General features: G+C 41.7%; 1 protein-coding gene and 1 pseudogene across 2 annotated transcripts in view; both read left to right on the top strand.

The window, feature by feature from the left end:
- Nucleotides 1-17070, top strand: part of PLBD1 (phospholipase B domain containing 1) — a 55326-nt gene that overhangs the window by 10872 nt on the left and 27384 nt on the right. Inside the window, exon 2 of the mRNA XM_081248527.1 lies at nt 5643-5862. Within this exon, the coding sequence (XP_081104653.1) occupies nt 5643-5862 (220 nt within the window). The remainder of the gene's footprint in view (nt 1-5642; nt 5863-17070) is intronic.
- Nucleotides 904-2749, top strand: LOC308624967 (hyaluronan synthase 2-like; annotated as a pseudogene). Its single transcript has 2 exons — nt 904-1859; nt 2020-2749. The product of its transcript is annotated as a hyaluronan synthase 2-like (transcript).

The raw sequence follows: 17070 nt of genomic DNA, 5'->3' as shown, positions 1-17070 counted from the left end.
TTGAGGAGACCAAGAAGGGAGAGATGGACACAGGAGTTGTGAGGATCAGTTCACAAAATTATCAAGAATTTGAGGAATTCACGGATGATAGTTTCTATCTTTTCTGCAAAATAAGAATCTAATGTCATTTGTGAAAAAGTAAGCAAGAGACCCCCCTTAAGCTGGAGGAGGCAGAAAGGCAACAACCATGAAGAAGGAGAAGTCAAGCCATCTGGGAAGAATTACCCAGTCCTGGCTTCCAGCAGCCCATGGAACCAGGGACTTGAACCAGCCCCAGCCAAAGACTTTCTCCCAATTCTATGCTTCCTGGGTTCTGCTAAGTTTTCACCAGGCCTTTTTTTGTTTGTTTTTTTTAATACAAAAAAGAGAAGAGGGCTTCCCTGGTGGTGCAGTGGTTGAGAGTCTGCCTGCCGATGCAGGGACACGGTTTCGTGCCCCGGTCCGGGAAGATCCCACATGCCGCGGAGCGGCTGGGCCCGTGAGCCATGGCCACTGGGTCTGCGCATCTGGAGCCTGTGCTCTGCAACGGGAGAGGCCACAACAGTGAGAGGCCCGTGTACCACAAAAAAAAAAAAAAAAGAGAGAAGAGACTTTCCGATATTAGGGGAGGGGAACTAGAGCATAAAATAAAGTTAATTTATTTTCAAAGCACAGATAACATTTTCTTTTAAGAGTTAGTAGTTGAAGTGCAGTGGAAATATTAAAAAATACTAGTGATTTTTTTAAAGTGGAGGAGACCTAAATATTTAAGACTCCCCCATCCTTAAAAAAGTTTTTTTTGTGGCCAGTTGTCTCAAATTCATCTGATCTCCTATTACCTCAGCTTTGGAAACTGCCCGCCACTGACACTCTGGGGCAACACAGACAGGCTGAACACAACTTTTTGACCAAGAGTTGAACAAGATGTATTGTAAGAGGTTTCTATGTATCCTGAGAATAATTGGAACCACACTTTTTGGAGTTTCTCTCCTCCTTGGAATCACAACTACTTATATTTTTGGCTACCAATTTATCCAAACAGATAATTACTATTTCTCTTTTGGACTATATGGTGCCTTTTTAGCATCACACCTCCTCATCCAAAGCCTGTTTGCCTTTTTGGAGCACCGAAAAATGAAAAAATCTCTAGAAGCCCCCATTAAGTTGAACAAAACTGTTGCTCTTTGCATTGCTGTATATCAAGAAGATCCAGACTACTTATGGAAATGTTTGCAATCTGTGAAAAGGCCAACAACCTACCCTGGAATTAAAGTTGTCATGGTCATAGATGGAAATTCAGAAGATGACCTTTACATGATGGACATCTTCAGTGCAGTCATGGGCAGGGACAAATCAGCCACTTATATCTGGAAGAACAACTTCCACATGAAGGGTCCTGGTGAGACAGATGAGTCACATACAGAAAGCTCACAACATGTCACCCAGTTGGTCTTATCCAACAAGAGTATTTGCATCATGCAAAAATGGGGTGGAAAAAGAGAAGTCATGTACACGGCTTTCAGAGCACTGGGACGAAGTGTGGATTATGTATAGGTTTGTGATTCAGACACCGTGCTTGACCCTGCCTCATCAGTGGAGATAGTAAAAGTTTTAGAAGAAGATCCCATGGTTGGAGGTGTCGGGGGAGATGTCCAGATTTTAAACAGGTATGATTCCTGGATCTCCTTCCTCAGCAGTGTGAGATACTGGATGGCTTTTAACATAGAAAGGGCCTGTCAGTCTTATTTTGGATGTGTCCACTGCATCAGTGGACCTCTGGGAATGCACAGAAACTCCTTACTGCATGAATTTGTGGAAGACTGGTACAATCAAAAATTTATGGGCAGGGGACTTCCCGGTGGTCCAGTGGGTAGGACTCTGTGCTCCCAGTGCACAGGGCCCGGGTTCTGTCGCTGGTTGGGGAACTAGATCCCACATGTATCTGCAACTAAGGATCCCACATGCCGCAACTAAAGACACGGCGTGAGCCAAAAATAAATAATAAACAAATAAATATTTTTTAAAAAAATTTATGGGCAGCCATTGTAGTTTTGGAGATGACAGGCATCTAACAAACCGAGTGCTGAGCCTGGGCTATGCAACAAAATACACAGCTTGATCCAAATGCCTTACTGAAACACCTAAGGGAGATCTCAGATGGTTAAACCAGCAGACCTGTTGGAGCAAGTCCTGCGTCCGAGAGTGGCTGTACAATGCAATGTGGTTTCATAAACATCACTAGCGGATGACCTATGAAGCAGTCATCACTGGGTTCTTCCCTTTCTTTCTCATTGCCACAGTAATCCGGCTCTTCTACAGGAGTAAAATTTGGAACATCCTCCTTTTCTTGTTAACTGGCCAGTTAGTGGGTCTCATAAAATCATCTTCTGCCACCTGCCTTAGAGGAAATATCATCATGGTCTTCATGTCTCTCTACTCAATGTTATACACGTCAAGTTTACTTCCCACCAAGATGTTTGCAGTTGCAAGGATAAGCAAAGCTGGGTGGGGCCCATCTGGAAGGATTGTTAATTTCATAGGACTCATTCCAGTATAAGTTTGGTATACAATCCTCCTGGGTGGTGTGATTTTCACCATTTATAAGGAATCTAAAAAGCCATTCTCAGAATCCAAACAGACAGTTTTAACTGTGGGAACATTGCTCTATGCATGCTATTGGGTCATGTTTTTGACACTGTCTGTGGTTCTCATCAAAAACTGTGGCAGGCGGACGAAGGGACAACAGTATGACATGGTGCTTGATGTATGATCTTACATTTGATGTTTGTAGTTAAGATGCAGACACACACAAAACCTTAGTTCCTCTAGGGACTGTACAGTTGTGGCATCAGATAACGCCACCAAAGGAGACACATCACTGCTGCTGGGACTTGAACAAATACATTTGTATGGGTTTATTTTAATTCTGCCAAAGTAAAATGATACATGAAGAAGAAGAACTCACATTTAATCTGATACTTCTATGAAAATGGGAAGAATTCTTTGTGGTCTTTTTGTTTTTGTTTTTCTTTTTTTGTGGTAGGCGGGCCTCTCACTGTTGTGGCCTCTCCCGTTGCGGAGCCCAGGCTCCGGACGCGCAGGCCCAGTGGCCATGGCTCATGGGCCCAGCCGCTCCACGGCATGTGGGATCTTCCCGGACCGGGGCTCGAACCCGTGTCCCCTGCATCGGCAGGCAGACTCTCAACCACTGTGCCACCAGGGAAGCCCAAGAATTCTTTGTTTATGCACTTTTTCCTTATTGTACATCCACCTAACAGTGTTTTGCCCTATATACCTCACTAGTCATGCTTTATGTGGGTAACCATGAAAGAAGAGGATTTTGGAAACTCAAGGAAAAGTTCTTTCAATATATACAACTTAACTTATGGACTGTGTTGATAGCTAATTTTTTTTTTTTTTTTTTTTGCGGTACACGGGCCTCTCACTGTTGTGGCCTCTCCCGTTGCGGAGCACAGGCTCCGGACGTGCAGGCTCAGCGGCCATGGCTCACGGGCCCAGCCGCTTCGCGGCATGTGGGATCTTCCCGGACCGGGGCACGAACCCATGTCCCCTGTATTGACAAGTGGACTCTCAACCACTGCACCACCAGGGAAGCCCGCTAATTTTTTTTTAAGAAAGGGTTTTCTGTTTAACTCTACCAAATGAAAGGCCGAAGGAAATTTTACAGGCCATTGTCTGTGCTGTATTTTTATATAATTGTACTGTTTTAAATTTTTGTATGCCAATTTTAAAACAAATTTTGTATATTTTATATTTTACTTCTCTGCCAAAATACACCTGTTCTTCCTTTTTTTTAAAATAAAATAGGTTCTGAAAAAATTCATACTTAAAAAATTTCTACCCAAAATGTGAAGCTTGGTTGACTGATGTTGTTCATGATAGAAAGAATAAAATGTTTCTCTCTCTCTCTCCCTTTAAAATTGAATAGTTTGTTTCTGTGAAAAAGTATTTAAACTTTCAACATTTTAACTTTTTTTCATTTCTTTAGAAAAGGCCAATATACCTGTCACACTTTGGGAGGAGAAATTCATACTTAGGTGTACAAAAAAGAAGTCACTGAAAATCAAGGCCAAAGGGGTAGAAAAGTACAATTTTTTCATAAGATTGAAATAAAAGGGAATGCTACTTCTTAAAAGAAAACACTAGGCATCCAGCAGTGGACAAAATCTGGGTATTAAAGATAGTCTTTGGAGATTCTCACAGTGTTTTCCCAGGCTAAGTAAAAAGGAAAGTGGGAAAAATTATCTGTACAATTTGGACAAATACAAAGCAGTTCATCATTTTGTTCTGTGACCTGTATTCACTGGATCCTATCTATATATTGAACATACTTTACCTACCTTTTTTTTTTTCCAGCTTGTCAGTTCACTTTACATGTTAGTATGAGGTTTATACGGGTGAGTGGGATAAATTATAATAAGGCTAAGGCATACAGATTCAAAATTGGCAGAATCAAGCTCCACATGTCCTCTTTAACTTTCTAGGGAAGATTTTTTCTGAATTACACAGATAATTGCTTCATCTCTTCTGTTCCTGGCCTACATAAATGTGTTTATATAGTAGACATGATATCAAGGCTTAATAGTTATATCAAGAATTGGCACATAAAAAATTGATGGACCAGGTACCCTCAACCTTGTTAATTTAGCTACTCTGGGGTCTCAGTTATCCAGTTTGACTTTTGACATGACCCATCTTGCCTTGTAGCTGGTGCTGTGTAGACCTGTGTTTTAAAACACAATTGAACACATGAAGAGTTACATAAAAAGGATTGTGATGAAGCATAAATGTGGAGAAGTATTCAACCATGTGTTTCTTGCCTTTCTGCTTCCTTTTTATGCAGACACCTATATTCCATCCATCCTGCTTAAGAAAAAACTGCACATTCTACCTTCAGAGTACAAAAAGTTACATAACGTTCTACAACTTAGACTCTTACTGACTGGAGAGCTTGTGAGAAACAAACAGACCATGCCATTAACTGAGACTAAAATTTGAGATTGCCTTTTTGACTATTTATGTTCTAAGTTAAGCTTTGATAACATTCAAATGTCAAATTCTCTCATTCTCATAAAACATTGAATTAATTGCCTATATTTATTCTAGCAATTATTCAATGTATTTCCAGTATAGGATGTACAGTATAATTGAATTTTTCTGTAAATAAGATATTTTTGATAAGGAAAAAAAAAGAATTAAGCTGGAGAGATAGGATAGAAAGTGAGAGAATATGGATGTTTTGGCCCAACTATTGAGGGGGATGGAAAGGGTTGCAGATCAGGGATATGAACCCTATTCTTGGTTGAATGACAAGGTGGATGAGAGCTCCAGCTCCTGCCTTGCCCAGAATCCCATCTCTAAGGATGAAGCACTTAGACCCACCTCTTTGATGCTCCAACTACACCCCTACCTTTGACCTGGTTCTTTGTGCTCTAGGCTCATCCCCCTTGGTCAAGGCTCTGGTTTTTTCCCACTTGTAACAAGGACAAACTATAGTGTGGCAGATTTCCCAATTCTGTTGTAATAGAACAGAACTCTTTAAAAGCAAATGTGCTGGAATTGTTGGTTACATAGAAAAAAAAAATGTATCAGCAATTCAGTTCAATGACATCCTATCATTATTCCTTTTTCTTTTTTTCCAGGGGTATACTATGCAACTGCATACTGGATGCCTACTGAGAAGAGAATACAAGTCAAAAATGTCCTAGACAGGAATGGGGATGCCTACGGCTTTTACAATAACTCTGTGAAAACCACAGGCTGGGGCATCCTGGAGATCAGAGCGGGGTACGGTTCTCAATCCCTGAGCAATGAGATCGTCATGTTTGCAGCCGGCTTTTTGGAGGGTTACCTCACTGCCCCGTAAGTACCCAGTCGTGGTGGAGAACTGCCAGGCAACCTCTGTCCCTTTCTTTGCCCAACAGTGGTTTTTTCTTCCTGGCATTGTACACTAGAATTGAAACTTTGCCATGGTCTTTCTCATATGATAGAAAGATTATCAGAATTACATTTGAACCTGTAGTAGTCATACCTGCCTAGAAGGAGCAAAGCCCCCAATTGTGACACATTTTAAAATCTTTCCCTCTCATGAAACTCTTTTAAAAGACTGCTAAGCCATTTCATCTTTCTAGTCATTTATTGTCGGGTTGAAAGCAAATGGAGGTGGAGTAGCTCTTTGAGGACCACAAACAGAGAAGATTAATTCAAAATAAAAATAAAATGTAAGAGCATTTATTTTCAACCATCTTAGAACAATACTTTCAAGTAGGGGAAGATTTTAAACTGAAATTTTAATGTCTAACATGAATGTCCTTTCCAGCTCTATTGTTATTTAATTCTCGTGCTCTTCCCTTGTCTTATGGAAATAACAAAAAATGTACTTATAATAATGCAATCATGACTCATCCTTTTTAGAGAACAGATCTTTGAGGAAAGGAAAGTTGCAACTCATTTCAGCAAGCCTCATTCTTCCTTTGATATAAAATGTCTTGAGGACGTGGCTTTCTTCTTTTATGCTCTGTGACCTAGATTGTTGAGTGCAGTTTAACCAAACCTTATTTTGCACTTACTGTGACCATCTTAGTCATAGTAAATGCAGTGCTGATATTAATCTGTTTCTGAGTACTGGCAATTACATCAAATGTTGAATGACTACTGGACTGTGGCTGCTCTTTTTTAAAATTTAAACTAAAAATTCCTGGTTTTGTTTTTATACCAAATTTTTGTTACCTTACCATACAAGTCCCCTTAATAGGGGACTCTCAATTTGGAGATGTAGAAAACTTTATAAACTAAATACGATTTTAAAAACATGTTTAAAACTGTATTCAACATGTAAAAATCTGAACTTTTTCTTTTCCCCTACAAATCTTTATTTCGGGATCCACTGGTTTCTGATTGCATTCTTTAAATTGAGTTGCAAGTTTGGAGAAATAATTCAGATTGAAGTTGTGTGAACATAAGTATATTCAATGAAGTCATGCATAAGATACATATGAGTTATTAAGGGAAGCTATGTAACTTGAGTGGAGCATCTCTAATCTATGTTAGAGATGCTAACATAGATTGAATTTTGGGAGCCTAAGCTTGTCTTCCTTGGACTTTGGCATCACTACTAGAGAGCTCAGGGAGTTTGACCGAGGAGACTTCTGACAAAAGTGACCCTTCTGGGGCTTCCCTGGTGGCGCAGTGGTTGGCGGTCCGCCTGCCGATTCAGGGGACGCAGGTTCGTGCCCCGGTCCGGGAGGATCCCGCATGCCGCAGAGCGGCTGGGCCCGTGGGCCGTGGCCGCTGGGCCTGCGCGTCCGGAGCCTGTGCTCCGCAGCGGGAGGGGCCCCAGCAGTGAGAGGCCCGCGTACCGCAAAAAAAAAAGTGACCCTTCTGTTATTCTTATGTCTCAGGAAAACCTAAGTTTTAACATCTCACTTTGGGAAGTAGCTTTATCATTTCTGCCTTATTCATAATATAAAGTACTGACCTATCCTTGAGTTCCTTTATCCATGACCACAAGCTGTGCGGCTAAATAAATAAATAAATGCTACTATGTAAAAAAGAAAGAAAGAAATACAGCCAAAACCATCTTGAGAAGGGTATTTCCCAGAAGCTCCTTCTCAGAGGCTGTCATTCTGACTGCATTGCTGAAAAGTCCAATAAGTAGGGGAATTTCTGAATCAGCATGCATTCAAAGGCTCTGTTCTGTGCTTCACTCAAAGCTCAGAATAGTGGGATGTGACCCGGCAAGCTTAAAGCAAACCCCTGGCAATGGGTTTGGGAAGAGGGAAGAGACAGAGGTGGTTACCAGTTTCCTGCCTTCCTCTTCTGATATGGTTTAGGAGGTGAAGGCTTACTACACATTCTGTTGCCCAAGAGTTTAATTTGGAGGAAGGAGAAACGCCAAACGGAGTAAAGAATCAGGGCTCACAGAGACAAGAGCTCTGGCAGGGAGATAGGGCCGAGGGGAGGCTGGAAGAATTCACGTGACTGAGACTCTCAGACCCGAGGCGCCACCCAGGAAGGACTGCAGCAGTAGGCATCCCGTGCACTGTCCCAACTGAGCAGAGAGGCCGTGGGGCTCCCTCTGAGCAAAGGTATCCAGCATTCTCTGAAGCAAAGCAGAAGAGCTTAAAATGTCAACCGTCTGGAAGCTGTGACTGTAGCCACAAACCAATGGCGGAGAAAAAGTACAAGTCATAGGCTAGTTTTTTGTTTTCAGCTACACAGGGACAGTTGTATGAGAAGCAATAGCATCTTCATACACAGGCATCATTTTATCAGTTTAAAACATATACTGCTGGGGACTGTTTTGCAAAGGACAATTCCACCTACCAAGACACAGCCTTGGAGCCAGGGCAGAGAAGGTGAGTGTGTGCCAGAGGCCAAAAGAAAGAACTGCCTTGTTTTCCTCTCATCTTGCAGAGCTGCTCAGGCAGCTGCCAAGAGCAGTGGGAAGGACAGCGCTGCCTCGTTTTTCCACATCACCACATTTAAAATGGAGTGGTGTGCCTTATATTCTCCCGCACCTCGGGGGGAGATGTGTGTAAGGACGAACATCGTGGGATGAACGACTGAGATAGGCAGATAAGGACGGTGGTTTGACGGTCTCAGAAAATATAATTTGCTTTTTCCAACCTATGAAACACTCGAGAGACCAAATCAAAACACAAAGACATACGTTCAAATCCTCCATCACTGCCTTCGAAGTGCGCAGCAATTTGTTGCTTCTTTGAGCTTTTACAACACTTTTACGACACTGCCCCGGGCCCGCCCTCTGTCCTGTATCCGGAAGCTCCTGGCCATGTTCCTGCGCGGCTCCTGCAGGGTAATCTCACCGTGTGCGGCGGCGGCAGATCCACCAGGGCCACAGCCTGAGGTAGGCGTTCACAATTTTCAGGAGCTTCTCTCGCTGTCTTGCTCTTCTTCACACTCTCTTCTCCCTCTTCTTCCACTGCCCCACCCCCGGCCCCTGAGGAGCCCCTCACTGCGTGATGCGCCACGCAGACGTGCATTCCGGAGGGGCCCCTGAGGCTTGGGGTGGTGCCCCTTCAGCCTCTCGCACAGCCCCTTCCTAGCATCTTTTTTTTTTTTTTTTCGGTAAGCGGGCCTCTCACCGTTGTGGCCTCTCCCGCCGCGGAGCACAGGCTCCGGACGCTCAGGCCCAGCGGCCATGGCTCACGGGCCCAGCCGCTCCGCGGCACGTAGGATCCTCCCGGACCGGGGCACGAACCCGCGTCCCCCGCATCGGCAGGCGGACTCCCAACCACTGCGCCACCAGGGAAGCCCCTAGCATCTCTTAGAACTGTGATTCCTGAGAGCCAGATGCTGCCTCTTCCGTCTCCACCTATCAAAATCCTGCTCAACCTCCAAGACCCATCTCAGATGCTCTCTTCTTTTTGTTTTATGCTTTTTTTTGAAATTACAATATTTCGTATGTGTGTCAATATGATGCTACATCATATAGCTGTTAGAAATGACCCTTTTTAAATACATCTTTATTGGAGTATAATTGAATTACGATGTTGTGTTAGTTTCTGCTGTACAACAAACTGAATCAGTTATATGATGCTCTCTTCTTGATGAAGCTCTTTCTGATTCCATTTCCACGGGATCGGAGCCCCATCTCTCCCCTCCACCACCTGTTAGTGCCTTGAGGACAGGGTCCCCATCTTATTCATCTTTATATACCCCAGACGCCTGGCACAGCACTTCTCCCCCCCAGTGGTTACTTAACTACACGCTTATGAAGTTTAATTGAATCCTGTTGTTGTTCCAGTTTTATGAGAGATGAATTGGAAGTGTCAGCTACGTATTTCCATGTAATGCATTGTCTAGCAGCCTTGGCCAAATGGAATTTCTGTCTTCATTTTTTTTTAACTCTACTGGGTGGCTCCCTAACAGTTGCAAATTAAGAGTCTCTGATGGCTCACTAATGATGTAAAAGCTAATAAATAGTCATTGATTTTTAATAAAATAAGTCAGGAAACCTTTCTGGAAAGAATGGTGATGGGGGTGTGAGGACCTGGTTTGCTCTAGTTTTTAAGTGGCTGATCTCTTGTGTTGCTGAGGCACATGCAGGAATGACCTCCTCTGGAATTACCTAGCCAGTTTGGGTGCCACAATTCAATGCGACACACCCTCGTTATACTACCTTGTGCCGGGCTCTGGGGATAGAGAGACAGTGGGGAGTGAGTTCCTGAGTACTCTCTCCACTCGTTTTAAGGTAACGTGTTGACACAACAGTTGCTAAAACTATGATGAAAAGAGGTTCTAGCAAGATTATGGCACAAGTAGAGAGACTAGTCAAAGGCAGAACCTTTTTGGGCATTTGTCTTACCATCGAGAGATACTTCAAGAATCTCCTCCATACCCCCCAACTTGCTCCTTCTGATATTAGAAACTGAATATGGCTCCAGGTCAAGGCTGTAGCCAAAGCAAAGATACGTAAGACACAGTCACACCCTCCAAATGATCAATGACCCATCAACTGGTAATTATTTGGGACTTAACCTGAACCACAAAATATGATGATGATGATGATGATGATGACTAGCACTTGTATTTATATATTTATACACACACACACATATATATATAATTTAAAATATGCCAGGCATTGTTCAAAGCATTTTATATATGTTAAATTATTTAATCCACAGCCACGCTGTGAGGTATATATTATTACTATCCCCATATTACTTATGAGAAAACTTGGGCACAGAGAATTAAAGTAAGTAGCTGAAAGTCACAAAGCTAGTAAGCAGCAGCCAGAATTGGAAACCAGCTGTCCAGCTACGGAGTCGGTGCACATGCACACACATACACACACAAATGGATTAATCACAATGGGAAGTACTAAAGGAGGCTGATATGGTGTCAGACCCAGGAAGTAGGAAGTTGAAACAACTAGGAAAGAGTAGGAGAGGTCACCTGACAAGCACTAAATGATATGGTATTAACAGAATGCAAAAAGACTCAGGGAAAAGTAGGTGTCCATATGTCTTTGTGATTGTCACAAAGTGTGTGACACTTTGAGAGATGGAAAGATGGGCAAAGTCTTGGCCAACCTAGGAGGAAACTTATTGACTTTACACACCACGGGAGCTGAAACAAAATCTAACACATCCTTGACATGGAGACTGGTCTTGGCTCTGTTTGATGAGAATTCGGAAGCATGGTGAAGTTGGGAATCCTGCTTATGGTCGTAGAGCCTACAAGGAGTGGATCAAGCTTTGAGTTCAGAATTCAAAGCCTCTGCTCTTATCTGCTGTCCTGTGTTGCTCCAGCACGCAAAAGTATAGGGCCCCAGGCTCAAAGATCAGAGAAGGGCCTCAACCTTCTCAGGGGACTGTGAGTGGATTATGTTCCTCAGGGCCCCTGGGTGGGGCAGGATCAGGTGAGGCCTCCACTTCTGATCTCAAGGTGCGGGTTTCTCTTCCCCAGCTCTGAATATCACTCCCCCCCCCAAAAAAAAAAAGAAAGAAAAAATTTTTATAATTCTGGCCTAGTTACCCTCCTTTATCTACATGTGTCTTTACCGTTATATGGACCTCCACAGCAACCACCCCCAAGTCAGGATGAATGTTCCTCTGTTTCAGGGTTTCTCAACCTCAGCACTTTTGACATTTGGGATTGAATTATCCTTTGTTGTGCATTGTAGGACGTTTAGCAGCATCCCTGGCCTCTACCCACTAGATGCCAGTTGCACCTTCCATCCCCCTATTGTGACAGCAAAGTATGTCTCCAGACATTGCCAGATGCCCCTTGGAGGGAAAAATCACTCCGGTTGAGAAACACAGCCCTATATTGAAATAGACTGAAAAATTGAGAGGATCTGGAACTCTGGGTGGAGCTGGGCAGGGTGCAGTGATGGAGACTTTAGGTAAAAAGTATGAATTTTTGTATCTTTACCTGAGTGCGCATTGGTAGGTCAATAGCCCACAAATTATTTTTTCCAAAAACAGAGAACTTTATTTCCATTTAAATCATTTTAATTTTAAGAGCCCATTCCTCCTCATGGCAGGAAATGTTACCATAGTCATTTCAACAGGAACAAAATGTCATTGAAACTGAGTCAATCCAGAATGTGCCACTCCTCTTCCAAACACTTTTGTCCAGAATGGATTGGTGTTACTGAGGCATCTTGGAGGGAGGGGAGATGTTTAAGCAGCGGTTGTCCTGTGTCCTTCTCTGGCACATTTACTGAAGTGGAACAGTCTCATTGAGTCTTTAGCTGGGGTGTTTCCCCACCTGACATCTGATGAGGCTTCCATGGTCTCCCTGGTCTCCAGTTGCAAAATCAGTGTCATCGAGGTTGCAGTGGTCACCCCAAGTATGTTCTCTGCCCCCAGGAGGTCCATCAACTCCCAATGTCCTCTTATTCCACCCTAGGCCCGACAGGAAAGCCTTTGGCTGCTCCCTGAAACTCATGGAGGGGTGCAGGGGTGCTGCGTTTGGCTCATGAGCCCAGACAGTCCTGGCAGCCACCGCTACTTCCCCATGCAACCTCAGAGGGAAAACTGAAGAGCTTTTGCTTCCCTAAGCAACTAAATCAAGTCATCCCACTCACCTGGAGTTTGTGCATTCCATTCACCTGAAACATGAGGCCAGGGCAGAGGGTCCCTTCCCTGTCACCCACATACCTGTCTAGCTTTATTGCTGTTCTCTCCCTCAGTTTTAGAGATGATAGAAAAGGGACCAACTTGATAGAAGAATAGGCGTGGCAGCATAAAAGATATATAAACAAAAGTTAAATATAATTCAATTTTTAAAAAATATTTACAGATAATTTGAAGGAAAAACACTCATGAAGTTTGTTGAATTCAAGGACCATAAAATAAAAGATTTCAAAGGATTTTAATGTTCTTTGCCTCACTGGCAATAAAACTCTATTCTCATCTCATCAGTTTCAGTTCTGGAAACTATTAGATAAAGATATCTAAAGTTCCACAGTGCTGGGGGCCAAACTGCCATTTTTGGAGGCTGAGTCACCTCCTGCTCACAGTGCTGACCTCTAGGTCAATAAAAAGCATCAGATAAAAACCAGAACTAAGACTTTAGGTAAACTTCCAGTCTGGAGGGTGCAAGGGGCACACAGTTTGACCGACTTTGCTCCAAACATAGAGCAAATAGTAGATAAAATGTATAGAAAGAGAGCATCATGGTAATATAGCTGCCCCCCCCCAAACAAGATTAAAGATCTCTTGAACCAGAAATGAAGCAGAAAAGTGATGGGGTATGGATCTGCTGGGCCCTTGGCATGAAGCAGGCAGAGACAGCCACCCCGGCTGGTGGGTGAAGGCCTCCGTGACCTGAGGGAGCTGAATCAAGGCTGGGAAGCAGAAGTAACCTTGCTGCTTTGGACTGTTTGGAAAATAGGAGGCCACAGAATAACTTCTGCTGATGTGCACTCTGGTGTAGAGATTTATAAGAAACCGTGAGCTTGACGGGAGGTGGGGCTGGTTCCAGGACACATATTCGTGCAGCATTCCATAGGAGAGAAGTCCCCCAAAGCCGCTATGAGACCTGGTTCTCAGGGAGTCCGATGGAAGTACCCAGAAGAAAATGAGAGGCAAGAAAGAGGGAGGGAGAAAGGAAGGGGGTTGGGGGGGAAAAATTTAAGAATGTAAACAAACACATAACTTAAAATGCCTGAATACCAAGTTCAAAAAAGCACAAAGAAATTGAATGCTAAGAAAAAGCAAAATCAACAATAACGTCATTAATACACTCCAGATTAATTTTGTAGATGGGTTTAACAAAGACTTTAAATATGCTTAAGGTACTCTAAGTTTTAAATGAAGGAAAACTTGGAAATTCCTTGGTGGTCCAGTGGTTAGGATTCTGCGCTTTCACTGCCGAGGGCGCAGGTTCAGTCCCTGGTTGGGGAACTAGGATCACTCAAGCTTCAGGTCACAACAACAACAACAAAATATATGTATACACACACACACACACACACACACATATGAAGGAAAACTTGAAAAATTTATGGAACAAAAAGGAAGAAATAAGACAGGTAGATATTTTAAAAGAACCTGCTTGAAATATCATAAATGAAAATTATGGAAATTAATTTTTTAACATATCAATAAGTGGGCAAACCCTGGACTAGACCACCTCAGAGAAATAATTTCTGAATCAGACATTAGTACTGAGGGATTTATACAGTACACTGCCCAAAAAGAGAAAGGGGTAAAAATAATGAGAAAGCTGTTATTAAACAGAGAAGTTTGATTGAGAAACTCCAACATATGTCTGTTAGGAGTCCCAGAAAAAGAAACTGGAGGGAATTGCAGATGAGCAATAGTTGACAGGGTAATAGTGAGAACTGATCAAAATTGAGAAAGACACGAGTCCTTAGTTGGAAGACACAGCCTATTAAATTGCTACAACACAGAGGATGAAACTACAGAAACTTGAGGATAAAGGGAATAATTTTAAAAGCTATCAGAAAGAAAAACATTGATTACAAAGGAATCTCAGCTTGACTGACAGCATACCTCTCATTAGCAACAATAAACCCAGAAGATATGAGGATGATATTTTTAAAGTACTGAGGAAGAATAACTAACTAGAGTTTTAAAACCGTTTAAATTATCTAAGAGCAAGAGCAAAATAAGGATATTTTTAGATATATAAGTTAAAATATTTTACCATTCACAGACTTCTATTAAACTATCATAGGACATACATTAACAAAAATAACAAGAGGGAACATTTGGGATATAAGGAACAGTAGTTAACACAAAAAACAAAGAAGTTAATAAAATTTGATTGTAAAAGTTAAACAATAAAAATTATTTTAATTTTTTTTAATAGAAAAGGTAAAACTAAATCTTTGAACAATAACATAATGGGTGATGTCAATGAGTAGGTAAAGCTTGCTAAAATATGTATGTTTGGAGGAGGAGAGAAATAGAAAATTCATTTTGATTTTATATAAGAATTCCCTGGCAGTCCGGTGGGTAGGACTCCATGCTTCCATTGCAGGGGACACGGGTTGATCCCTGGTCGGGGAATTAAGATCCTGCGTGCCACGTGGTACTTCCCCCCTCAAAAAAGCCATTTATATTTTATAATAAAATGCATAATAATGAATGTTTTCACAATATTTAATGATGATCACTAATGGAATAGAAGTGCAGCTGACCCTTGAACAATGCTGGGGTTAGAGACGCTGAGTCCTCACCCCCAACCCTGCACAGTCAAAAATCCTCATGTAGACTTACGGTCGGCCCTCCATATCCAAAGACTATGTATTTGCTGAAAAAAATCCATGTATAAGTGGACCCTTGCTGTACAAACTCATGTTGTTCAAGAGTCAATTGTACATTTTATATAAAGCTTCTAAATTAGCAGAAGTAAAAAGAAGGATAATGAAAATGTTATTTAAACAGGGAAACCATAAAAGAGGGACAAAAAAAGGGATGGTAAATGGAAAACAGAAGGGACTGCAGAAATAAATCCAAATATATTAAAATCACAACAGATGTAAATGGATTATTTTCATCAATTCAAAAACGTTTAATTGAGGAGATGTTGTTCAAGGATACAGACTTGCAGCTAGTAGATAAGTCCTGGAGAGCCAACGCAAAGCATAGTGATTATAGTCAACAATACTGTATTATAAACTTCAGAGTTTCTAAGAGATTAGATCTTAATTGTTCTCACCACCAGAAAGAAATTACAATTACGTGACATGGTAGAGGTGTTAGCTGATGCTATGGTGATAATCACATTGCAATATATAAATGTATCAAATCATTATACAATGTTGTATGTCAATTATAGCTCACCAAAAATGTTTACTGTATAGCATATGAGGGACATTTAACTTTTAAAATAAGTTTTAAAGAATCTCAAATAGCCAATAATGCTGAGGGGACTGGAAATTAAAACAAAGAATCATTTCAGATACAACAGACTGTTGAAAATTTGAAAGTCTGACTGTGCCAAGTGTTGGCGAGGCTAAGGAGCAAGGAGAGATCTAACATGTAGTTGGGGAGAACGTAATTTGGTACAATCACTGTGGAGAACAATTTGGCAGTATCTAGTAGCTATAGGTGTATAGAATATTCACCCCAGAAATTCTACTTCTATATGTATATGTATATATACACATACATACTAGAAAAACAAATGTGTAAAAAGAGACATCTACAACAACGTTTGAAGTTGCAGTGTAATAGCGAAAAATTAAAAACCAGTTAAATGTCTATCATAGGACTGCATAAATGAATTTTTATATAGTCATAACATAGAATACCATCAACACATGAAAAGAATAAGTTTAAGCTGCAGATGATAACAGATAGTTCTTTTAAAATATCATGTGGAGGGCCTCCCTGGTGGCGCAGTGGTTGAGAGTCCGCCTGCCGATGCAGGGGACACAGGTTCGTGCCCCGGTCCGGGAGGATCCCACATGCTGCGGAGTGGCTGGGCCCGTGAGCCATGGCTATTGAGCCTGCGCTTCCGGAGCCTGTGCTCTGCAATGGGAGAGGCCACAACAGTGAGAGGCCCACGTACCGCAAAAAAAAAAAAAAAAATCATGTGGAGAAAAATAAACAAGTTAGGGTGGTAGATAGTATGATCTTATTTATATTTGTTCTGAAACATGATTAATAATAATATACATTATTTATGATTAAATATATATATAGAGAGAGATGGTATAAAAATGTGCATGAGAACAATAAATCACTCATTCAAGGCTGCAGTTGCCTCTGGGGAGAAGGGAGGACAATTAGTGTCAGCGGTTGAACTCTATCTTATATTTTATATCTTTTAAAAAAAATATGAAGCAAATATGGCAAAATATAATGATTTTATATAGTTGGGTAGTGGATACTTGGGTGTTTGTTATATTCTATGCTTTTCTATATGTTGGGAATATTTCCCAATTTTATTTTTTTAATTTATTTATTTATTTATTTATTTATTTATTTTTGGCTGCACTGGGACTTCGTTGCTGCACGCGGGCTTTCTCTAGTTGCCGCAAGCGGGGCCTACTCTTTGCTGTGGTGTGCGGGCTTATCATTGCGGTGGCTTCTCTTATTGCAGAGCCCCGGCTCTAGA

Source organism: Mesoplodon bidens (genome assembly GCF_964165515.1).
Source record: "Mesoplodon bidens genome assembly, chromosome: 11".
NCBI classification, from domain to species: domain Eukaryota; kingdom Metazoa; phylum Chordata; class Mammalia; order Artiodactyla; family Ziphiidae; genus Mesoplodon; species Mesoplodon bidens.
This window is presented reverse-complemented; position numbering and strand designations above follow the sequence as displayed.